We start from the raw sequence: 24379 nt of genomic DNA on the forward strand, positions 1-24379 counted from the left end.
TTGTGGTGTCCTGAACCTGTCTGAGGTGGTGGCATTTGCCAGTCCCCGGTCCATCCGAGGGGATTGACACAGGAGGGGATGTGAAGGATTAATGTGGCTGGGGGATGCTATGTGCTGGGGGTCCCTGAGGGCATGGGTGTGGTGGCTGGAGGATGCTCCATGCCCGGAGGACCCTGAGGGGGATGGGTGCTCCGTGCGAGAGGGTCCCTCAGGGGATGGATGGCTGTTGTCTGGAGGATGCAGTGTGCTGTGGGTCCCTGAGGAGACCGATGCTGTGGCTAAGGGGTGCTGTGTAGCGGAAGATCCCCTCAAGGATGGGTGCTGTGGCTGGGGAATGTAATGTGCCACGGGGCCCCTGAGAATATGGGTGCTGCGTGCCAGGGTGTCCCCGAGGGGATGGGCGCTGTGGGTTGGGAGATGCTGCGTGCCGGAGGTCTCCGGGGTGATGGATGCTGCATGCCAGGGGGTCCCTGAGGGGTAACAACGTGCTGGGGCACCGCGTGGGGCGGGCCTGTGTGTGTGGGGGTGTTCCTGGGCGGGGGGCGGTGCTGGGCAGCCGGCGGGCGCGGCTGGGGCCAAGCGGCAGCGCTGCCCCTCCTCCAGTTCCGCCTCCTTCCCCCGCCGAGGCTCCGGCGGTCGGGGCGGCCGCGGGGCTCCGCTCCCGCCACCCCGGTCCCGCCGCCCTCATGGGGCGCCCGACGGCGCGGCCAGCCCGGCGCGGGAGCTGAGCCAGGAGCTGCCGCCAGGTACCGTATCCCCCACGAGCCAGGGCCGGGCATCCCTCCCTCCCCCCCCCCGGGATAGGCTCCCCCGCTCATCCCCTTCTTGGGGCGGGTGGGGTAATTTCGCAGCCGGGTGCATGGGGAAGAGGATGGAGGGAGCGTGGGGTACCGGCTTGGAGCCGGTCGGGACCTCGGCGTGCCCTCATGCGCTACCCGGGGAGGGGGGGAAGGTTGCTGCCAGCCCCCATCGGGAGAGGGGGTGGGTGCCGCTGCTAGGAGCAGCCTTCCTCCTGCGGGGCCCGGGGTGCTGTTGGGCAGGGGTCCCTTCACCCCGGAGCCAAGGCGAGGGATGATGGGAGGAAGCTTTAGTTTGCCCAGGAAAACAAACTCCACGGTGTGGGCATGAGGTACCCCAACGCAGTCGAGGAGGTTTTATCTGCAGCCAATGCTGTGCTTGAAACCTCTAGAAAATAGATGGATAAGTAGTTTTGAGGCCCAGCATCCGCCCTGTGGTGTCTTCCCAGCTCTTGTGCCTTTGCAGTCCTGTTTCCTATTTAAAAGGGGCTTTTCTCTCCCTCTTGCTGTCTGGAAGCCAGCCCTGCAGGAGGCTGACCCAGGCGGGAAGCCCAGTGTGGCTGTCTGATGGTGCTAGCCGTGCCTGCTGCGGCTGGAGTGCTCCAAAGTGAGTTTTGGTGTTTGCATCCGTTGGTTTGCCTCCCTTACACCCCCAAAGGCCATCTGAGAAGCCAGCTTTGAAATGGGGATTTGTGGGATGGCTCTCCGCTGGAGGATGAGGATAGAGTAGGAAGAGGAGCAGATGTAACCACAGTTCCTTCCCTGCTCTGGAGCATCCTATTTGGGGAGCATAGGAGAAGCAGGAAAGCTGGAATCACTCAGCAGTCAGTTTCCCTCTGGTATGTTCATGCATGGTGCGTCACAGAGCCTGATGGGCTTCTGCCCCATGTAGGATTGGGGTCACCCTCAGTGCCGTGTCTCCCAGGCAGAGCCAGGATGCGGAGGATATCCTAGAAGGAAAGGCTGCCTACTCTCACTAAGCTCCTGCCCAGGATCTGTAGCTATCGGGGCTGAAAGCTTCCAGAAACTACATCCAGGCTGTGTTTCCTATGGCTGCCGGACTTTTCCGGACCTCTTCCTCTATGCTTTCCACAGTGCATCACTTCTCTAAGCACGGGGGGGCGAACACCATCTTCCTGCAGCCTCTGCACTGCAGCACTTGATACATCCCAACCTGTGTCTTGATTGCTATCCCCTCTGGATTGGGAGTGGGGGGAGAAGGCAGCAAGTTTTGAGGTGGCTGGGCTGGGAGTGGGCAGGCATTGCCTGAGGAGGGAGCAGGCAGGCAGGGGGAGGCATGCAGGCAGCAGTGGTGGGACATTTCCTTCCTGGAAGGCAGGAAGTGATTATGTCTGCACAAATGACACGGGGCCTAAAAATAACTGGCAGGTCTCTGTTGTGAGCAAACACCCCCCTGGGATTCGCTTGGTTTCTCTTTATTTGGGAGAGTGGGGTGGGGGAGAGCCCAGGAGCATGAGCTCCGTGCGCTACCGCATGCAAAACCACTGAGCGTGCAAAGGCGTGTGCGACGGCGGGTGCTGGCGCGTATAAGGTGCTGCTTGTCTTGCGAAAGGTGTGGTCTGCCGCAGCCCGGCTTTGAAAAGCGGCCCCGTGTAAATGGAGCCGTCCCATTGCTCCGCCAGCCCTCCCGTCGGGAGGGGAGCTGGTGGTTAGCTAGGAATAGCACAAAATCATAGCCCTTGCCTTCCGAAGAGCCCTGGTCAGGCTTGTCGTGGCGCTAAGCCTCCCAGGGTTGGGAGCAGGGTGCTGTGCCGTGGGTGCCACCCCAGCCTCCCCACCCTTATGGGGAACCCCCCGGCCACCAGCCTGTACAGGGTCACGCACTGAGACTTCCAGTGGGAAGAAGTGGAAATAGCACTGGCTGAAAGACTTGGCTGAACGGGTTTGGGCGTGGGGCTGTGGTGCTTCCTGGTGAGTTGGGGAGTACTTTGTGTTGGAGGGAAGCTTGGCTGCAGGGTGGTTGTCTCTTTGGAGATGCCCCTGGCCTTTATCTCTATCCTTGATGGCTTTTTTTTCTCTGCACTATTGAAAGGAAACTTCAGTAAGCATGCTTGCGGACCTTGAAACCACCGCAGTGAGCTGACTACACAACTGGCAGCTCTGGCACTTGCAAATTAGGGCTTTGTTCCTCTTTCTATTGACAAATCCCCTTACTTCCATAGCAGGGAGCCTGTGCATCTCCTGTGTGCTGTGCAGTGAATTCTCTCTTGTGTCTTGGCATGCAAAGCAGCACCCTGGGGACTAGTGTAATGTGTGAGGGGACCTGCTGAAGATCCCCTTTAAAAAACACAATAAAGATGCTTATTGCAGGGGAGAGGGTGCATGTGGTAGCTGCTTATCCAAAGGGCATCCTGCACCTGGGCCCTGTTAGGTGTTACAGGTGAGTTTTGAGTGAAGCTGTGGTGGCTCGGCCAAAAAAGCCATGTCCTGCAGCTGAGACATGTTTATATCTTAATTCCTCCCATGTGTTGCCTGGGGTTTTGCTTAGCCGGGAGGGTTTGACACTGCTGATTAATGATTCACTGTAAACGAGGTTTGGGAGCAAGGGTTGGAGCCTGGGTACCGTTCCCAGTATCTCCCAGTGGGTCCCAGCATCCTCCCCATCGGTGGCTACCTCCATGGTGGGGTGCAGAATCACACCCACATTTCTGGGGTGACATGCCTGGTTGCCTTTTTTTTATCCCCTCCTCCCTGTCTCAAACAGCTTTCCCTGACTTCAGGGTAAAGACTTTTAAATGAAGTAAGTAAAGGCGGGTTGGTCACGTGGAGGACGGGGATGTGGTGCTCGATTTTCTGCCAAAAGGCAGGAGTACGTCAAGGAGGGAGGTGTGAAATGCTGGGTCCTTGTTATTCTGGTGCTCCTGCTTGGATTTGGGGGAAGATATCCCACTGATACTTTCCCCTCCGCCTCGGCAGATGCCAGTGGTAGAGCATAGGGCATGCAGGGGATTAGCAGCACTGATCTCGGACCGATTGAGAAATACCTCTGTACTTTCTAGGAAATGCTGATTATTTGGTTATATTTTTGGCTGTCGGTGCTGGCTCTCTGAGGAGCCGTGATAATGGAGGGCGGTTGCTTTTGCGTATTTAAAAATAATAGTAAAACAATCAAGACTTGTAAAATCAGAGCCGTTGCAAACTTAGCTTTTCAGAGCCTTTTCCTTTCCCACTGCAAAGTGCTTTTGCGTAGGTTTAAAGTGTTTTGGGTCGTGTTGCTTCCTTGCCTTATTTCACCCTTGATGCTCAGCAAGCAAACATCATGTTTCAGCTAAACCATGGCTTAATATGTTATTTCTCACCTTTCTTTTTTGTTTTATTGTGTTTTTTAAATAAGCCAAGCTGCTTCCTTCCAGCATCATCTGGAACAACAGGAGCCTGGTTCCCATGCAGCCTCTGCTTCCCAACACATGCAGGTTCCCCTGGCAAATGTCTGTTTGTGTGTTCTTTTATTTTCACAGTTTTCTGAAAAAAAGGGTTAAAGAGCACGCCGGGGCTTGGGGCTCCGCTCCAGTGCTTCCTTCAGGGTTCAGCGATGCTTCTCCGGCAGCGCTGTGGCTTCCTTCCACCCACTGCAGTGTTTCCTGCTTCCCTGCTTGGGTCAGCAGTGCCAGGTGCCCCTTGATTGGTCCCTTGTGGATGCATCCTTGCCGGTCCAGTGCTAAAAAGCCACTTGGGCTGCCCCACACCAAGGGGAGGGATGGATGCGTTAGGAGGATGCTGCAATTGCTGCTGCTTCCTATAGGGCTTTGCGCTTTATGTAAAAAAAAAAAAACAAACCAAACCTGTAAAATAACCTGAGGATGCACAGAAGGAGATTTATTTGATTTATTTCCTGCTGACAATGAGGCGGCCAGGCAAGTGTACGCTTCCTCCTCATAGTGGAGGCCAGGGCAGATGCATCCTGCAGCTGTAGCCCTGCCGCCCCCCACTATATTTAGTCCATTGTTTGTTCTGGCTTTGAGTCCTCGCCAGGTCCCTGGATGTGGGAATAACTTCTGTGCTGGGTGGTGGGCGGAGGAGCGACTTGGGGAGGTGGGGGGCTGAGCACTGTACATCATTGAGACTTACATGGCAGATGCGTGGGAGAGGCCACAGAGCCTTCCTGTCATCCCTTAGGATGCTCAAGCAGCATCCTGGTGCTGTCTGCAGCTCCTCCAGCATGCCCCATCCACTCCATGTTCAGTGGGACTGGTCTGCAGGGGAAGGGAAGCATCTATACATTGCCCACCTGGAGGCTCTGCTTTCTTGTTAGGTAGCAGGAATAATTAACTGGTGGCTGCTGGAGCTTTGAATGTAGGCAGAACACCTGGAGAAGAACAGTGCTGGTTTGTTCTGGTGAGACACCCTCTTACAGGGTGTCCATCTTTTTTTGTGGCTGGGGAGAAAATGGGCTCTTTGTTAATGAGCCACAGCCACAATGTCTCTGAGATTAGGAGCTGTGAGTGCTGGTGGGGATGAGCTGGCGTGGTGAGGATTTCTGGAGTTTGTCTCTGCACCTCTCACTGTGGGGATAAGATTACAGACAGGAGGAAAGGCTGCCGTACAGGACATTTTGTCTCTGCATCCTCTCTCTCCTAGAAAGGAACACCCTAAATGCAGCATTTTGCTTTGTAAAGAAATGCTCAAAACTGGCTTGACCTGGCTGATGGCTAACACCATCATAAAATCCTTGCAAATTGCTTCTGAGCGCCCTCATTTCTTGCAGTGGCATGAAAACAGCAAAGCCTCACCAAGGTGTCTGATTTTGAGGAATAATTCAGATCTTAGTATTCCAGGCTGAGATGCTGGATTCATTGGGGTTCTTTAAATTACAGATAAAATAATAAAACTAATTATTTTTTAAGGGTAAGTTGCCTGCCTAAGCACTTGTTCAGGATTTGCTAACTGGGTTCAACTCTAGGGGAAAAACACCTGATACTTGGGCTAATCCAAAGCCCTTTGTTGGGCTGGTCCCTCCCAGGCTGGACTCCTGCCCCCTTGGCTGGCCTGTGATGGTGGCTCCATTGCATCTCTTCTCATCACAGCTACTGGTGATATTTAGGAGAGTTTTCAGGCAGGATCATTGTATCTGGATTTCTGGGATAGAGTTCTTTTTCCCCACCTATCCTGTTTTGTGTCCCAGCTTGCAGGCTGGGCACTAAGAGTGTGTAAGCCCCTTTACTCCCTCTGGAAGCAGCAGTACCAGTAAATAGCTGCTCCTGTATGGATAACACCAGCACTTCCCTCTTCCTGTGGCTTTTTAGAGCAGTTCCCATGGTTGCCCAGAGCACCCATTTTGGGTAGTTTCAGTACTTTTCTAACAGATGCTTGCTTTTGCTTGCCCAGCTGAGAGGGGGAAAGAAGCTGAAATGTGATTTCCTCTCTCCATTCATTTTGTGGTTTGAAAGACCATTTCCAAATCTGCCCGACGTCTTTTATGTCTGTTATTTGCCGGTGTGGTTTGTCAGGCAAAAAAAAAAAATATCCCTGGGGCATTTATGGTGAAAGCGGGTGACTGCAGTGGAGGGGAGAAGGATGGATGAAATACAGAAGCTGCCTGTGCCTGCCTGCAAGTTGCAGGGGTGAGTCTTCATCCCCTGGCATGGGGATGCTGGAGCAGACCCAGAAGGATCGGTACGGCTTGTGGGCTGCGACGGCTGCTTTTGAAAAGATGCACCAATTCTGAGCAAAATAAAGAAAAAAGCATCCTGGCTGAATGCCCTCCTCCTGCTTGCTGGCTGGGGTCTCCAAAGCCACGAGTGCCTGCTCTGAAACACTTGAAATCTCCCTATGTTTTATTTTTTTTTGCATTATTTTTACCCTGACAATGTTCATGTGAAAAAAATGCATAAGGGGATGTGGAGAAATGGCACTGGCCTGAAGCAGCTGCTTTTTTTTGCCCCCCCTTTCTCGTGTGTATTAAAGAAACCAGGCTGCCTAATGGTGCAGAAAATTCATGGTAGAGCAACAAGTTTTCTGTGGAGCGGGGAAAGAAGATGGGGAGGAGGGGAAAATCTGTGCCAGCACATGGCTGTCTTGAAATAGCACATTTTCCGGAGGCTTTTCCCACTTCAGGCATTTGCAGCTGCTGGGGGCATCACATTCCCTGGGATTGCAGTAAGGGATTGATCCTGTGCTGCTTGCAAGGCAGCAGAAGCAGCTGCAAAAGCGTTTGTAGAGTTGGGTTAAAGTTACTCTGGGTTTTCCAGCATTGTGCATTGCCACCGAGTGGGTACCATCCCCCTTTGGATGCTGCCAAGGTTATTTCACATGCAGCATCAGTACAAAGGCGATTTTATTGGGGACCACCTCAGTAAGGGTGGGCAGAGTTGTTTTGTCATTTTTTTTTCTCCAGGCTACCCCTTTGCCATCTCTCACTTTATTTGGTTACTGGAATCCAGCCCTGGCTGATGGAGACAGTCGGCTCATTGTCCTGGACCGGTCAAGTGTGGCAGGATGCTCCTGGCTGCAGCCAGTCCCCCACCCTGTTCTGGCCTTTTTGCTTTCATCCTTGTTTAGGGATAAGCTCCCTGGGGAGGGGGAACTGCTTTCAGGGTACTCTACCTGCCCTGGGAGAGCAGATGCTCCTCCAGTATGGGAATAACCAGCTGCTTCAAATGCAGCTTTCAGATTTCTTCATTAATTGGTGGAGGAAATCCGTCATCCCACTGCCTCCAGGCTCTTGATACCTCCGGTGCAATCAAGGGGGTTTCTCAGCACTGCAGGATTATTTACTTCTATGCAGGGGACACCTTTCCTCCTTGCTGCTGCCCACAATTTCTGAGGCTGCAAAATCATGTGTGAACACTTCATACCCTGCTCCCCAGCTCTTCCTCTGCCTGTGTGTGCATCAGCATGCATGTGAGCACGCGTATGCGTGCACAGCGTGGCTTGGGGAGCAACCTCCTGAAGCCTCCATCGCTTGCTGCTCCAGGCGTGCTAGCCAGCTCCTAAATTACTAAATATTTAGCAGTATTTACCACTGTTCAAGCGTTTTCTATGCAGGGAGGAACCCTGGAGCGGTTTACAGGTGCTGGGGAAGTAGAAGGTAAGGCTAGGGGCTGTGCTGCTGTGTCCCTCTGCAGTGCCATCTGCTGACTCAGCAGATTTTAGGGGCCGGATCTAGTGTTTCTCCTTCCTCCCACCTTCCTCAGCCCCACTTTCAGCTGCTCCGGGTCTGGACCCTCCCTGATGGAGGGAGCCACATGGCAGGCAGGCAGGGAGGAAGAAAGCCATTTGCAGGAGTGGGAGGGAAAGGGCTGCTTAGCTTTTCTTCCCAAAGGGGCCTCTCCTTGCCGGCTGTCAGCAGGGGGTTGCCCTGTGCCCGCCCAGGATTTTCCCTTTCTAAACGAGGATCAGCTGAAAAAAAAGCTCCTCTCCCTCCTTGTTTTCCCTGCTGCCTCCCTGTCCCAGTGCAGCTGCCCGCAGATTATGGGTACAACCGCCAGCGCAGCACAGCAGGCAGTCTCGGCATCCCCCCTGGAGAGCAGAGTGCCAGGCGACGGCAGCATGGAGGACCAGCGCTCCCTCAGCATCCACTCCTTCCAGACCTTGGGGTTCCATAACAGCAAGGCCAAGTCCATCATCACCAACAAAGTGGCACCTGTGGTCATCACGTAAGTCCTTGGCAGCCTCTTGCAACTCCAGACCTCTGTTTTTCTGCACCCTCTTCCCTATATACTGCTTTTTTACTCTTTACCTATGCCATTATTTTTTAACTCTATCCACCACATGTGGCTCCTGCAGGTACAACTGCAGGGAGGAGTTTCAGATCCACGATGACCTGCTGAAGGCCAACTACACAGTGGGACGCATTTCTGACACCACGCTGGAACACTACCTTGTGCAGGTGAGCATCACCACCCCCTGCCAAACTCATTTCAGCCTGGGGTTTGGTGACCTCAGTTTTTTTTTTCTGCTGATTTTGAAGCTAACCATGAAGAAGCCACTTTTATTCCCAGCTGTGTTCAAATTGCTTGCTCAAATCCACTTATTCCCCATCTTCTCTCTGCCCGTCTTCTTTTGCAGGGGAAATATTTCATGGTCAGGGACATATACGGCAAATTAGACGTCTTGAACACTACTGGCAGCTGTGGCGCTCCCAATTTCCGACAAGCCAAAGGAGGTTATGCTGTGTTTGGCATGGGACAACCCAGCCTCAACGGCTTCAAGCTCATGCTGCAGAAGCTGCAGAGAGAAGGCCACAAGGTTGGTGGGAGGGTGGAAACTGGGGTGGAAAAAGGTAAGAGAGCTTTTGGGCAGCCTCTCCCCATCTTCACAGGAGTGCGTCTTCTTCTGCGTCCGTGAGGAGCCTGTGGTCTTCCTGCGTTTGGAGGGGGACTTCGTGTCCTACACCCCTCGGGGCAAGGAGAACTTGCATGAGAACCTCCAGCGCCTGCAGCAGGGGCTGCGGGCAGAGAGCCTGGAGCTGGCCATCCGCAAGGAGGTGAGGTGGGATGGGAGGGGGTCGTCACCCCATGGGAGGTGGGTGGGTTGTCAGAGGTGGTGGGCACCCCATGGATCTTAATGGGGCTCCACATCTCCTCCAGATCCATGACTTTGCGCAGCTGAGCGAGAGCATCTACTACGTCTACAATGACATTGAGCGCTTGAGGGATGAGCCCCACACTGTGCGGGTGCAGTGTGAGGAGGACATCCAGGTGACAGAGGAGGTTTACCGCAGACCCATCTTCCTCCTGCCCTCCTACAGGTGCTTCCCTTCTTCCTCCTCCTCATGTGTGGTTGGTGGCTTTGCTTTTGCAAGCTGAGCTTGTAATAACCTTTTAAGCCATGTGTCCTTCATGGTGGTGGGGACAAAGCCCAGCCATGTCCCTCTCCTCCTAACAAGGGCTGTCCCTGTACTCTCAGGTACCACCGCCTGCCTCTGCCTGCTGAGGGAGCCCCTTTGGAGGAGCAGTTTGATGCTTTCATCCAGTTCCTCAGGGTGAGCTTAATCCGTGGGGCCACCTTGGGTTGGGATTTTCTCTTCTGCCTGAGCAAGTGCACTAATCGGGGAGTATGGGAGCAGCATCTTCTGGTTTTGGTTTTACACTCTGTGTTAGGGGATGCTTGTGCCTGCGGTTGCATTCCATTCCCATTGCTGTAGACACTGCTGGAGAAACCTATGTTGTCCAGCTGCTTATCCCTACCTCTGGCTGGAGATGACCATCCCTTGCCACCTCCTATCATCCCTGTGCAGGTGGCTCTTCCCTTCATGGGTTTGGGATAAGTGATCTGGGTTTGGGGCAAAGGCTTTCAATGGCAGGGCTTCTCTTATCTTTTTTTTTTTTAACCTGGGAGATGAAATCTCAGTGGCTTGGGGCCTGGTGATGGGAACATCTCTGGTGGGATGGACAGGCCAATGTCTGCCATGGCTGGAGAGGGCATGGGGCAGGGGGATGTGGTGGATTGACTGCCCATTGTGCTGTCCTGGGCCATACACACCATTCCCTGAGCAAAGGGGAGATGCCGCTCACCTCTCTGTGCCTGGGCAGAGCTGTCATCTCCACACTGGCCATTGTGGTGGCAGACCTGTCTCTCCTGGATGTCTCTGTGGTCTCCATCCCTCTGTCCCCTCCCTTAGGAGAGCCCCAGTCTGCTGCTGCGGGACCCTGGCAGACCCCCACCAGCGCTGCTCTTCAGCTGCCAGACTGGCGTGGGCAGGACCAACCTGGCCATGGCCATGGGCATGCTCATCCTCCACCACCACCGAGGAGCTGCCCAGAAGCCTGAGTAAGTGGCGCAGCTGCTGGGGCAGGGGTTGGGGGAATGCCTGTTCCTCTGGGGCCGGTTTGATCTCTTTCTTCTCCACCCCAGTCTCCCCCACCCGCCTAAAGCATCCCCCAGGGACAGGCTTCGGATCATCCAGGCCTTCATTGAGATGGTCCCCAAAGGCCAGCAGATAGTAGAGGAGGTAAGGGGGTGCCAGCAAAATCCCTTTCACAGTGGATGAGAGGGGGGGAACTTGGTCTCCCCCCCAGTCTGGGGTTTGCTGAGCAGCTTTCTGCTTGCTCATCACAAGGTGGATGGTGCCATCACCTGCTGCTCGGAGATGCATGACATGAAGGAAGCCATCTATGAATACAAGAAGAAGCTGGAAGGGATTGGGGAGGACTATCAGATCCAGGTATGCTAATTAGAGGATTGCCCGGAGGCAAGTTGCCTGCACAGGGTAATTTATTGAGCTGCTTTTGCGTGGGGATGAGAAGAATGTAAATTCTGGAAATCCAAAGTTTCCTGTGAGCTGGAAGCTTCCCAGCGATGTCAAACCTGGAAGGTTGTGGAGCTTCTCTTTTTTTTTTCCTTCTTTTTCTTTTCCCCCTTACCCCTCTCCCCCTCCCGTTGTTTTAGAGCCCTAACACGGAGCAGGCTGGGATTTGAAGGAAAGCTGGCTGTTTTGGGCTTTGCTGCTGCTTGTGGTAGATGACCTTGGGGGCAAATAATATCCCATGCTCTGGTTTCACCGGGTCTGAAAGTGAAAAACTGATACCAGCCTGGCTGGTAGAAGTCCTCAGGAGCTGGGAGGGATTGTTGCTGAGAGGTTTTCCTGCAAATGTAATCACTCAAGGTCATGCTTTTCTATCTGCAGATTTCTTTCCCTTTGTTTTGGAAAGCCAGCAGGGTCATTTTCCATGCTGGGAAGCCATAGTCTCCCCTGTCTGACCCAGGGGGTCCTCACCAGGCAGCAGATGGAGGGAGAGAGGATGTTCTAAATGGAAGTGCTGCCCCTATCTCAGCCTCTTTGGAGATTAATTTTCCCATTTATTGCTGAATGTGGCTTGGAAGTGCTGGGACTGGTTCTAAAGGGCAATCTGAAAACAGGTGCCGTGCATCCAAAGCAAAGAGGCTGGAGCACAAAAACACCATGAAAAAGGATTAAGCAATGGGAAAAGAAAGCATTTCCTGCCACTTTATTGGCGTTTAGTGGCAAACCCCACACTTGTCCACACCCCTGCACCCTTTTAGGGTGAATTTGGGTATGTTTGGTGCTGCTCATGTGATAGCAGGCAGTTTCGTGTATAGCTGGGGAAGCTTGGGCACAAGATTTTCCTGCTGCCTCGAAGCCTTTCCCTGAGTTTTCGCTGCTGGGAAAGGCTGCTCCATGTCATCCTGGATGCTGGGGAAATAAATGACTGGGGGATTGCCATAAATTACCTGCAAGGAGAGTTTATTTGAAATCTACATGGAGTGAGAGCAAGTTTAAACAATGGCAGGGGGCCAGGAAAATGTGCTGGAGGAAAGAGGATGAGGAGGGGAGAGGGGCTGATGCTTGACCATTGGAAAAAAAAACAGCCTGGGCTTGGTAGGGCTGGAGGGGCTGTAGGTGATACCGAGGGGCTTTGCCAGCTGAGCTGGCAGAGTCCCACTTGATTTTGGGGAGAGGAAAGGCTTTTCTGGGCACTGAGGAATGATGTCATGCTGGACTGTGGTTTTCTGCCCTGCGCTGAGGACAAAAGCAGAGATTTAAGGCCTAAAGTGATGGTGTTGCAGGTGTATCCTGGCCTGGGCTACTGAGCTGCAGCTGGATTCCCATGGTACTCAGCTCTCCATGGCTGACACATGAGCTGATCATCCCCCTTTTCATCAAAAGCCTATTTAAGTGGGAATATTAAGAGATTTAACTTGGGTGAGACTACAGGAACCTAAGCTCCTGGGGACAAGCACTTCTCCACCACTGGTGCTGTCCGCAAACCCGGCATGGCTCCATCCTTGCAGGCTTTGGAGTTTCCAGAGCAAAGACCTCTGCTCTACCTCTTGATAAATGACAGCAGGCCGGATTTCTCTTGCTGAGAACAAGTAAATACTCATGTGTCAGCCGTGTAGTGTCAGAGGTGGACAACGCCGCTTGCCAGGCCAATCTCCATATGTATACAGCCCCATCTTAAAGGATTTTCCATTGTACCCTGGGAGAAGCAGGGTCCTGACAGGCTCTCTAAGGATGCTCCTGACAGGCTTTCCAAGGATGCTTGTGGGTCCTGTGCTGGGTGCACCTTTGCTGGTGCCAGCATTGTGGGTTAGTTTATTGGATAGGATGCTCAGATGTACAAACCCCTGCCCTGAGGCAGTGTGGATGTGGTTTCTGAATTGTGAAAAATTCTCCCTGGGAGGAGATAGTTGTGCTGAGGCACACGCCTGGTTTGGGAAGGTGATGGTGAAGATGAAGAAGAGTGCTTGCTTGAAGCCAGCTACATAGGCACTGGGATGCTTCTGGGCATGAAGGAAAAAGGAGGCTTTTGGAAATGGAGGCTGTTACAGGGTGTGTGGCTTATGTTTCTATTTAATAAGCTCATCTTGCTCTTGATTGTCTAGTGTCACCCATCATTTAGGGATCTGCATCCTCCATGAGATGCTGACCCTGGAGTGAGACCTGGTGGGTTCTGCTGGGCTCTGAAGGCAGAGATGGGGTCCCTGAAAGGTTCTTAACCATTCCTTATACTACCCGGTGCATGGGGCTGGGAGGTGATGTCTCCAGCCAGCTTCCCCCATCCCTACCCCTGGCATTGCTAGTAAGGGGATGCCTTTTCCAAAGGATGTTGCTGCCCAAGCATCTCCGCTGAAGGCTTTGGAGGTGGCTGGGATGCAGGCAGGATCTTGTGTTAACCACCCCCCTCCCCTTGGGTCTGAGTCTCTGGTTAGCAGCTGGACAGCGTATCTCCCTGGGACAGCAACGCCCCTTGGGTCTGTTTGGAACCGCTCCCGGTTTGTCCTTGGCCTAAAGGGAAGATTTTGTTTGAGCTGAAATGCAAATTTATGTCTTTAAGCATCATTTAATATGGAAAACTTGAAATACTTCATAAAAAAAAACCAACCTCAAAACCAAAACCCACACTGCATTCCAGATTGGGTTTTGTATGTTCCCCCTCCCAGCCCCTTCTCATTTGGAAGTAGTTTCTTTCCAAACAAACAGCTTGGTGAAGTTAGCATGAATATGCAAAAAACCTTCTGAGCAGCTTAAGTGGCATTTCTGCCTGTCTTTCCCCTCTTCCCTCCAGAAAACCTGCTCCATAAAAAACATGCCTCAGTCCTGTTTTCTGCTTGCTTGTCTCTCTTCTAAGTCAGCTGCAAATAAGTGTGTGTAGGGATTTTTCCCCCAGCCTTCTGGTCTGCTTGGGGCTCAGGGCTGTTTGGCGTTGGGCACCACAAATCCCACCTGCCTTTGCTTTCAGGGGAACAGCACCAAAGAGTATTTTCTCCAGAGGACTTTGCAGAGCCTCGAACGCTATTTCTACTTGATTGCTTTCAACTACTACATTCATGAGCAGGTAAAGACAAAACTCCACCAACCCCAAAATTCCTCCTTTGCTTTGTTTTGGCTTCCATGTGCAGTGGGAGGGAAGGACTCTCCACCTCTGAGCTGCTTAAGCAAATGTGGGTTTTTTTGGTGGGATTGTGGGTTGCATCTGGGCAGGGGGTGCAAGCCCGTGCTGACAGCACATCCCTTCCCCCCGGCCCCCCGCCGGCAGTACCCCCTGGGCTTTGCCCTCAGCTTCAGCAGGTGGATGTGCCGGCACCCCGAGCTCTACCGGCTGCAGGCGGAGATGAACTCATCGGAGCTTACCATCACTGGGGATCTCATCATCAAGGGGACACGAGTACTGGTGAGTACCTCCTGTGGATGTAGGGGTGGGCATGGCTGCTCCTCATTGTTCCCTGAATGGCACTTTCCTCAAAGGTGTTTGGTGGGGTGGGAGAAGCAAAGGGACTTCCCTGTTGTATGGGGCAAGTGCTGAGTCGTGGGGTCTCCAGGTTTCTCTTGGGGCCTCAGTCTATGTCCTGCTGGCGTCCTTGGCAAGGATGGACATATGGCTGGAGACCCCCTGCGCACACAGATGTGTCTGGCCCCTCAGACCAGGGGTACCATGATGCTGGAGCACCCCAAGATGCAAGCCTAAGCTGCTAGCCTAGCTGCAGCTTCATGTTTTAGTGGTCCTTGGCTGTGCCTGGGTGAAGGAAGCCAGAGCTGTTGGTGGCTTGCTGCAGCTTTGGCATCGTCTTGCTTCAAGAAGAGCATCTCCCACCTTTGAAATGGAGCTGTGTGGCTTTGAGCCCTGGCTTGCTGGTGCTGGAAGGGTTTGGGGGCTTCTGAGCAGGACTATGGGTGAGAGGCTGTGTTGTGCTGGGAACATTTCTGCAAACCCATGAGTGGGAAAGGGGCAGATACAGTGCTAGGGGGTGCACCCCTTGCCCAGGCTTTGCTCTGCTGCAGGTGGCAGATGAGCGCTTCTGCCCGGATGTGCTGAGCACTGCCAAGGAGATGAGTGTGGCCAACTTCCGACGGGTGCCCAAGATGCCTATCTATGGAACTGCGCAGCCCAGCTCCAAGGTGAGAGGCATGCTAATCCTATCTCTAACCTTGTAAGGGGCTACCTGCCCTCCCATCATCCTTGCCTGGGCCTTCACCTAGACCCTGGGGAGCGTCCTGAGATATCTGACAGATGCCAAGAGAAAGCATGCCCACATCATCTGGATCAACCTCCGGGAAGAAGTGGTCCTGGAGGGGAACGAGCAGATCTATACACTGCGGGAGCCCGGGCAGCTGGAGGAGCTGATCCCTGTGCCCACCGCATCGCCCCAGCAGCTGGAGGTGAGCTCTTGCCCACTGGGGAGATGCTTTGTGCATGGGGGTTCCTGCCAATCCAGGAAGGGCAGATGTCCCCCTCCCATAGAGCCCTCATGGGCCATGTCCATAGGCTTTGATAGTCTCTCAGCCCCTGGAGCTGCTTCTTCTGGTTTTGGGTTTTTTTAGTTCTAGCAATGAGGAGCAGTGGTCATATTGGATGCCATGCTTAGCTTGTGCCCTCCATGTCTGCTGGAGGCTGGGGACAGCCCCGCTAATGGAAAACCGGGTGGCTGACCTGCTCTTCATCATACTGCAAAAAGAGTCCTGACTTTGATGTCACTGTGTAAGAGTTTGCAAAAACAGAGCAAAGCGGAGATCCTCCCCCAGAGAATTTATTGTGTGGCTTAAAAGTGAGGGTAAAAGGCACCCGGGGAAAGGGAAGAGCAGATGTTCCCAGCTTGGTGTCCAGAGGAGATAAGCAGCGAGTAGCTTGGCTGCCAGCAGTAGTGTGACCATGCGGAGGAGCTGCCCTGGGGTGATGGAAGTTGAGGCTCCTGAGGCTCCCATCAAGCATGGTGGGGACAGAGGTGCTGGTCAGGAGTGACGTCCAGGACCTGGTTGGGAGTTTTGAGTTTGGTGGGTGTTTAAGAGGGATTTCAGCCTGCATCTGAAAAAATAATTAAAGTAATTAAATTGCCTCCCCCCCCTCCCCAATAGAAATAACAGGAGTGGGTCTCACAGTGAGGGTTTCTCCATCCTCTGCAGAAACTAGAGGCTACGCTGAAGGGTGACCTGCTGAAGTGCCAGAAGTGGCTGGAAGTGTACCTGGAGGCAGAGAAGCAGATGAAGATGTTCAAGAGCTGCTTGACCATGCAGGAGATATTTAGCCAGCAGAAGAATTCCTGCCAGGGGCTGACCTACCGCCGCATCCCCATCCCTGACTTCTGTGCTCCCAAGGAGCAGGTACCCTGGGGATGGAATGGTGCTGCCTGCTTCCCAAGCCATTCCTGCTGCTGCGGGGTGAATGTCACTTGGGTGCTCGGTGCCCTCTGGGCCAGGGACTATGGTGGTGTGCCCAGGCTTGGTACGGGGTGCTTGCTGAGGCAGGGAAGGGTCCCTGGGAAGTGCCTTCAGCCTGCCAGAGATAGAGTGGAGGTTGCTGGGTTGGATCCAGCAGCAAGAAGTTAAGGATTTAGTCTGGTGGCTGTAGGATAAGTGGGATGCCCTGGTGGGGAGGGCAGGGGGGGCAGCCTGTGCCAACATGTGGTGGGCTGCACTGATAAAAAAACCCTGGCTTCACCCCCGGCAGGACTTTGACCGGCTGCTGGAGGTGATGAAGAGCGCTCTGGCTGAGGACTCACGGGCAGCCTTTGTGTTCAACTGCTCCAGTGGCCGAGGCAGGACCACCACGGCCATGGTTGTTGGTGTGCTCACCCTCTGGCACTTCAATGTGCGTACTGGGTCTGCAGCTCTCCCTGGGCTCAGGCTGGAGCGGGGACTGCTGGGGAAGCTCAGTACAGTCATTGTACAGTGGGAGGGTTAAAAGGAGAGTGGGGAGGGCAGGGGTGATGCCAGGGCTGCAAGGGAGTGACTGCCCATATGTTGGCATCTTGCTGTGCCTAGCCTCCAGTTCGCTTCAGGAGTAGTGAGGGTACCTTCCTGGTGAGCCTTTACCCTGACTGAGAGTTCCCACTCCAGGAAGAAGGGTTAAAGGCAGGAGAGATTTGGCTCCCTCCTTGCAGAGTGGGTGGTGGGGTTAAATTTTGGTTTTCTCTTCCCAGGCAGATGGGAGGTGGGGGATGCCTGAGGTCCTGGTGAGTTGGGTTCAGGATCTGCATTTCTGCTAAGCTGTTGGGCAGCATGAATGGTGCAGGGTGTGCAGCCCCTAATGGCCTGTCGCTCTGACTGTCCCAGGGCATCCCTGAGATGGGCGAGGAGGAAATCGTGAGTGTGCCTGATGCCAAGTACACCAAAGGGGAGTTTGAGGTGAGTCCTTAGGCCTGACTCTGTTTTAAGGGTCCCCCTCCAAGCCTGTTCCTTGCTACCTTAGCCATGGCTGCTTGTTCAGAGTGGCCATATCCTCTCGCAGGTAGGGATGTAGCAGTAGGGTCACAGGGAGGAGGCACCTGGTAAAGCCCCTGCTTCTTCTTCCCGTGTTCCAGGTGGTGATGAAGGTGGTCCAGCTCCTGCCCGATGGTCACCGGATGAAGAAAGAGGTGGATATGGCTCTGGACACAGTCAGTGAGACCATGACACCCATGCACTACCACCTCCGAGAAATCATCATCTGCACTTACCGGCAGGTGAGCATGCCCTTCTCCCTGTGGGCACAGGGCTGCCCTGGTCTGCTGCACCCAGTTCCAGAGGGTGCTGCCAGGCTCTGGGACCAGCCCTGCTGAAGCTGGGGTTGAAGTTTTCTAGCATGTCACCAGAGATGAGCCACCCAGTGACTTTTGGTCATAGTCACCCAGTGCTGTCTTTGCATCCTGTGCCATCCTGCATCCCACCTGCAGGATGGCACAGGATGCAGGATGTCCTCTCTGTCCTCCCTGTCTGGTGCCTTCCTGCATCCCACCCTGCATACCGCCTGGCCGGTGCCATCCACATCCCACTCAGCAGCCTGGCCATTTAGCACTGTCCTGCATCCCAGTCAGCATCCCGCTGTCCCACATCCCACACCCTCCCGTATGCCACCCAGCATCCCTCCCTCCCGGCGCTGTCCCGCATCCCGCAGCCGGCAGAGGGCAGGGCTGGTCCTTCCCGCTCCGCTTCCAGCCCCGGAGGCTCCTACGAGATCGGGAGGGGACCCATCCTTGCCCGTTCAGGAAGCATCCTGTGGCCTGCTGAGCCTGTGGGCTGCAGCCCGCTTTTATGTGGGAGCTTCTGTGGAGCTGATGAAGGGGAGAGAGGATATTTTTTTTTTTTTTCCTTTTTTAAGCTGTGCCATTCTTTCATGGGACCTTAAGAAAGGCTGAGCTCAGGGCTCAGCATTGTCCCTGCCCAGGATGGTTTGCTCCATGTCCCTTCCACTGTTGCCTTGCTGTAGCTTTTGCCACAGCTGCCATTGACCTGTGTTTTCATTTAACAACTGTGAATGATTGACCAGGGGAAGGAAAACAAAAGCATTTAATCACCCAGTAACATCCACAGCTCCCTGGGCTTCTGCCTTCTGGTTTAATGGGGTCCTCTGCTTTTCTGGGGGGCTGGGAGAGAAAACCTGAGCCCCATGGGACAAACCACTGGGGACCTGACTATTTAAAGCAATAGCTACTGTGAAATTATTTGGGATAAGTAATTTTATTTCCCCTTCTTTATGTATTATGGGGAGGTGGCCGTGTAGTCAGTGGGAAGCCTCACCTACTTTATTGCATCCTTTGTTGCTGCAGAGCTAAAAACTCCCATGCTAAACTAGCGGCTTCCTGCTTATGGATTCAATTATGTTCTCCAGTGACCCAGAATGATCCCTGCCTTGCTGCTGCCTCCTGCCCCTACTCAGCCCTGGGGGTCCCAGGAGGAAAAGCTCAGCAGAGCAGTCTTGCTGGCCTGCTCCTGGTGTGGGTTTTTGTCAGGAGGCAATTCCCGCGACCTCCTTGCCCCTCTTCCTGGCTCTTGATGGTCAGGACCAGCATATGGGTGTTCCTGGGCTGTATCCTGTTTCCGGGCTGGCTGCATCCAACTCACCCTGGCAGCTTAGTGGGAAAGTGAGATAAAGAGGGAGTCATCCGCTCCTCCTGCACCCTCTGTCCTAGGAGGAGACTTTTGTCATTGCATTTTGTGTTTTCTCTCAGCTGCTCCATCCACCCCATTGGATTTGGCTGGGCCAGGGGAGGCATGCACAAATGCTTTCTCTTTTTTTTATTGTATTTTTTTCCCCAGTGATGAGCAGCTTGAAGAGAATTGCAGGAATTGTATATTCTAGACATTGCCCTAATGGACTTCTAATTAAGCTGTGGTTAGTGTTTAGAGAAGCATGCAGTTTGGGTGAACCAGCATTGTCATGGCATGGTTGCTGTATGCGTGGGGGTAATGCTGCTTTGTAGTTGTGGGAGCCTGCCCAGAGATGCTTTTCAGGGTTAGGGCAAGCAGGAGGGAAAGATATGGTGCTCTGGTACTTGCTTTGGTTTGTTCCTACCCCTTCTCACCCCTAGGTGGGAGGAAAAAGATAGGAGACTATAAGATGACAGGATAATACAATTATGAATAATAAGGTAATAGAATAAAATTAAATAATAGAAAATAATAAAATGATAAATAATAGGATAATAGAATAAAATCTAAACAGAATAATATAAAACCATGATAAGTAATAGTATAATAGTAATAGAATCTGCTGTTCGAATACAGAGGAGACACCTTTTTCAAGGTCAGAACCACTTGCTTGTTGCTGCCACAAACAGGGGTACAAGTTGGTTGAACAAACTGTGGTTTAAAAAGTCCATGGTGGAAATGTTTGTGTGCCCTGGTAACAAGTGGCTGGGGAAGGACCTAGAGAAAGTAGAGTGGGCTTGTTGCTGAGAGCGGGTTGGTGCTGACACTGGAGCAAGGACTTGCTACTCTTTGGGGATGGTCTGCAGGGTTCACTGTGGGATCAGGGCTCTTATGTATGCTGGCTGACTGTTTATTCCTCATTTATTATTTATTAATTCCCAGAAGAGGCATCATTGCAGGGATTATCTGTTCTTAAAATAATAGCTATAGTAATAGCATAATTATATGTATATACACTAGTAATAGGAGGTGCAATGGTCACCAGCCTCAGAGCGGGGCTCTGGGTGGCTGCTGTGGCCTCCTTTCTTCAGTGGTGGAGGCTGAATCTGACTGGAGTTTTCCCCGGGGAAATGCTTTGCAGTCCAAGAGCTCATGGTTTTGGGTATGGTTTGCACCTGGACATCTGTTCCTGGTTCCTGGGCACACACCCCACACATTCAGCAATCCTTCATCTATTTTTGAGGTCTGCATGGTAAAGGGGAAGTTTTTATGTGCTGGAAACCACAAGATAATGAGAGCCTGGACTGCCAGGCCACAGTGGGAGCGGGCTGGAAGGATACGCTTACTTTTGTCCCCAGAGTGGTCCTCTCTCGGCAGCTGAAGGTGAGGTGGGGGCTGCACCCTGGGCTGAGCTCCCTCGGGGATAATAGTATTGGAGGACCAGTGTGTAACAGTATATATGGCTTTTCCCTAGCATAGGAGGTCCTTCGTGGGATTGGAGGGCAAGACCATGGATGAGGACTGGGTGCAGGAGCTGCCTCTCAGGTGTGTTTCCAAAGCGGGTGCCACGGGCATTTCAGCCAGTTTCTTGCTCCTTCCAGGGGAAGTCGGGCAAGGATGAGAAGGAGACGCGGATGCTGCAGCTGAGGAGCCTGCAGTACCTGGAGCGCTACATCTACCTGATCCTCTTCAATGCCTACCTGCATCTTGACAAGAAGGACTCCTGGCAGCGGCCCTTCAGCCTCTGGATGCGTGAGGTGAGCCTTTCCCCACCTAAGCTGCCACCAAGTCCTTGCTCATTTGGGAAGTAGAGCCCTGTTCTTATTTTGTATATGATTTCCATATGGCTGCTGGGGGTTTCCTGTGTGTCCCTTTGTTCTTGATTAACTCCTGTACCACCAGGTTGGTGGCTCTTATGGAAAACCAAGCAGGCCACTGCAGATAGATGGTATCCTACCACATGGATGGGGTGCTCTCCCATCTCAAATTTGCCCCTTTTTTCCTCTTTTGAGCTTCCCAGGGTTTATTGTGATCTGTCAGTTGTGATTGAAGCATCTGGGGCTGGGAGACCACCAACCAACCCTGCCCCAGCCGCCTCTGCCTGGCTTGATTAGCTTGGCTGGCTCTTCTTGTACCCAACCCTACGTCTGGTTTCTTTACAGTACATTAAAAGTACAATATCCTGGACAAACAGTTCGGGGAGTGAAATGAAAGAATAACTAAAAGCAGCCCTGCTTTGCCTTGCCCAACTGGGGCAGGTGGCATAGGGGATGGAGGGCACTGAGCATCTGAGGGAACTGGGAATCAGATGAGAAAATGGAAGGGGGGGTTGGTGAAAGACCCTAAATTATCCTTATTTCCTGCTCAGAGGGATGTAGGCTCTGGTTTATTCGGGGATTATTGCTTTGTACTCTGTCATGGAGGGGGTGTGAATTTGCAGCAGAAAGATGCTCCAGACCTGGAAAAGGGACTTCGGAGGTGGCACAAATGATGGGGGGCATAGGGAGTATGTGTGCTGCTCTCTGGAGGGTTATTCTGCACAAGAGATTTAAAGGGGAGAAGGGAAAGATGGAGAACACAGTAATTTGAATTATGTTATTTAAATTTTATTTGATGTTTATCACTGTATTTTATTATTTTTTCATTATTTAAATTTTATTATTTATTATTTTTATTATTTGTTTCTATTATGGTGCAGAGATTAGTTTTTCTGTCCCCGGGTTTGCATGGTGCTAAGCAGGCAGTGCCTGCCTTTGTGGGAAAAACCTCATCCCTTTGCTTGCCTCTGCCAGCACCACTAATTCGTATTGGCATGTTTGATCCACTGGGCGGGAGATGAAAGCAGTGGCTGCCAGCTCTGCTCACCGTCCCCCCCTGCCCCATCTTGCTTGAAGGGGCCACAGCAAGGAGGGGGGATGGCCAGTGCCCTCCCTGGCATCTCGGTTATGCTGGTGTTTGTATAGCCTGACAGGAGGTGGTGGCTGGGGCTGGACCATTTTTTAGTGGAGATGTGTGATGCTTGCTGTTGGCTGGATGCATGGGTTTAAATGCATCTTTAATGCAGCATCTTTAATGCATGGTTTACATCTGCCCCTGTCATGGTTTAAGCCCAGCCGATAACTCAGCACCATGCAGCCGTTTGCTCACCTTCCTCCTTCCCCTCTCTGGGCGGGATGGAGAGGAGAATCAAAAGAATGTAAACCCTGTGGGTTGAGATAAGAACAGTCCAATAACTAAAGTATAATATAAAACTACTACTACTAATAGGGAAAATAACAAAGGGAGAGAATATAAAACTAAAAGGGGAAAGGAAAAAAAACAATAAACACACATGATGCACAATACAATAGCAACCTCAACAGTTAACCAGCGGCAATATCGCACCGACCGGGACTCCCTGATCCCCATCCATCAGCTGATCCGTAGACTGGAGAGCCAAGGAGTGATCAGCAGGACCCGCTCACCCTTTAATAGCCCCATATGGTCAGCGCAAAAGTCTAACGGAGGGTGGAGACTAACAGTAGACCATCGTGGCCTGAATGAAGTCACACCACCATTGAGTGCTGCTGTACCAGACATGCTACAACATCAGTATGAACTAGAGTCAAAGGCAGCCAAGTGGTATGCCACGATTGATATTGCCAATGCATTTTTCTCAATTCCTTTGGCAGCAGAGTGCAGGCCACAGTTTGCTTTTACTTGGAGGGGTGTCCAGTTCACTTGGAACCGACTGCCCCGGGGTGGAAACACAGCCCTACCATCTGCCACGGACTGATCCAGACTGCACTGGAACAGGGGCAGGCTCCAGAACACCTGTAATACATTGATGACATTATCATGTGGGGTGATACAGCGGAAGAAGTCTTTGAGAAAGGGAAGAAAATAATCCAAATCCTTCTGAGGGCTGGTTTTGCCCTAACCCAAAGTAAGGTCAAGGGACCTGCGTAGGAAATTGCTGCTTGTTTTGGGCTGTGTATCAGTCAGCAGGTGGTGAGCAATTGTATTGTGCATCACTTGTGTTTATTGTTTTGTTTTTTTTTCCTTTCCCCTTTCAATTTTATATTCTCTCCCCTTGTTATTTCCATTATTATTATTAGTAGTAGCAGTTTTCTATTATACTTCAGTTACTGGACTGTTCTTAATTTAACCAGTGGGATTTACATTCTTTTGATTCTCCCCCCCATCCCACCCCGAGGAGGGAAGGGGGGTTATGAGGGAATGGCTGGGTGGTATTGAGTTACTGGCTGGGCTTAAACCACAACAGCCCCCTGTCCCCCTTATTTGCTGGAGGGGGGGGGATATACACCCAAGTTACAGATACACAAGGAGCCTTTGACCCCAAAAGCACCCTTCCCCGCTGCATAATCCCTGCGTTTTTAGCAAAAACAAGGCGCCATTGTAGCTTTTCACCAGAAGGGTGCCAAAGCCAACAAACCCTGTGATGGCTGACCCCAGCAGCAAGGAAGACGCTTATAAAATGTATAAATGGTTCCATGAAGGAAAGCTGGGGTGGGAGGGTAGGGGGGTACCTGGATGTGGGAAGGTGCTGGGGCCCTGCCCCATGCATCTTCCCCCAGGAGGTAGCAAAAGCATCCCAAGGATGCCAGGGGAGTTAAATCTCTCTTCTCCCTCTGCTTTCAGGTGGCGGCAGTGGCTGGGGTCTACGAGATTCTGAACCAGCTGGGCTTCCCTGAGCTGGAGAGCCTGGAGGGCAAGCCCCTGTGCACACTGCGGGGCCGCTGGCAGGCACAGGGGAGCACCTCCCGCCCTTTCCGTGGGGAATTTGTGTAGGTTGGGGTGCAGGGGCGTCCCCTGCTGCTTTCTCCTGGTGGGGCAGAGGAAAAAGACTGTTTTCCTAGAACCTGGGGGTGTGGGGAGGGAGGGGCGAGCCCCAAAACTGCCTTAGAATGGGAGAATTTCTGGGGTTCTTTTGGACGCAATAAAAATACTGTAAGTTAAAAATCAACCCTTTTGGGCAGGTGCTTGATTGTGAGTGGGGTGTGAGTTGAAAAAACGACTCTGAAAGGCTGGGATGCCATTGTCTGAATTTGGTGGATGCGTGGAATCATGCCACATTCTTTGAGACTGTCCTCACTTTCTCCCTAAACCAGTGCAGAATATGCATGCATACATATATATTTATATACACCCATAAACAGATATGCATATATATATGCACATATACACAAATATACATACACATGCATATATGCGTATATATAAATATATACACACACAGAGTTATAAATTTAGGCCTCTGTGTGCATATATGTGTATATCTGGAGCCGTAACACTTGTAGCCTGGATTAGCACT

At 52.4% G+C, this 24379-nt stretch overlaps 1 protein-coding gene across 3 annotated transcripts; it reads left to right on the forward strand.

Annotated features, from left to right (window-relative positions):
* The first annotated feature begins 586 nt into the window (after window positions 1-586).
* On the forward strand, window positions 587-24031 carry PALD1 (phosphatase domain containing paladin 1). Of its 3 annotated transcripts, none has more exons than XM_061447508.1 (20): window positions 587-746; window positions 8216-8413; window positions 8544-8646; window positions 8826-9005; window positions 9079-9243; window positions 9347-9507; window positions 9666-9741; window positions 10381-10529; window positions 10614-10710; window positions 10819-10923; window positions 13964-14059; window positions 14261-14395; window positions 15004-15120; window positions 15202-15381; window positions 16123-16320; window positions 16667-16807; window positions 17272-17343; window positions 17520-17660; window positions 20667-20822; window positions 23707-24031. In XM_061447508.1, exons 2-20 carry the CDS (start codon window positions 8229-8231, stop codon window positions 23854-23856), a joined length of 2607 nt encoding a protein of 868 aa, XP_061303492.1. In that variant the 5' UTR covers window positions 587-746; window positions 8216-8228; the 3' UTR covers window positions 23857-24031. The 3 variants fall into 3 exon arrangements, with proteins under 3 accessions (XP_061303492.1, XP_061303499.1, XP_061303507.1); XM_061447515.1 differs by having other exon boundaries at window positions 591-746; window positions 8211-8413; XM_061447523.1 differs by having other exon boundaries at window positions 609-746; window positions 8288-8413.
* Window positions 24032-24379: the final 348 nt, after the last annotated feature.

The sequence above is a fragment of the Pezoporus flaviventris genome, unplaced genomic scaffold (genome assembly GCF_033815535.1).
Source record: "Pezoporus flaviventris isolate CSIRO_AGI_PZ_B2104156 unplaced genomic scaffold, CSIRO_AGI_Pfla_v1 ptg000001l, whole genome shotgun sequence".
In the NCBI taxonomy this organism is placed as follows: Eukaryota; Metazoa; Chordata; class Aves; order Psittaciformes; family Psittacidae; genus Pezoporus; species Pezoporus flaviventris.

What these genes read in the sequence shown, in the direction of transcription:
- PALD1 (XM_061447508.1), top strand. Translation starts at nt 8,229, where the DNA reads ATGGGTACAACCGCCAGCGCAGCACAGCAGGCAGTCTCGGCATCCCCC. An exon ending in TGGAACACTACCTTGTGCAG is followed by an intron (nt 8,647 to 8,825) that starts GTGAGCATCACC and finishes CTTCTTTTGCAG; the next exon opens with GGGAAATATTTCATGGTCAG. An exon ending in GGGAGGACTATCAGATCCAG is followed by an intron (nt 10,924 to 13,963) that starts GTATGCTAATTA and finishes CTTTGCTTTCAG; the next exon opens with GGGAACAGCACCAAAGAGTA.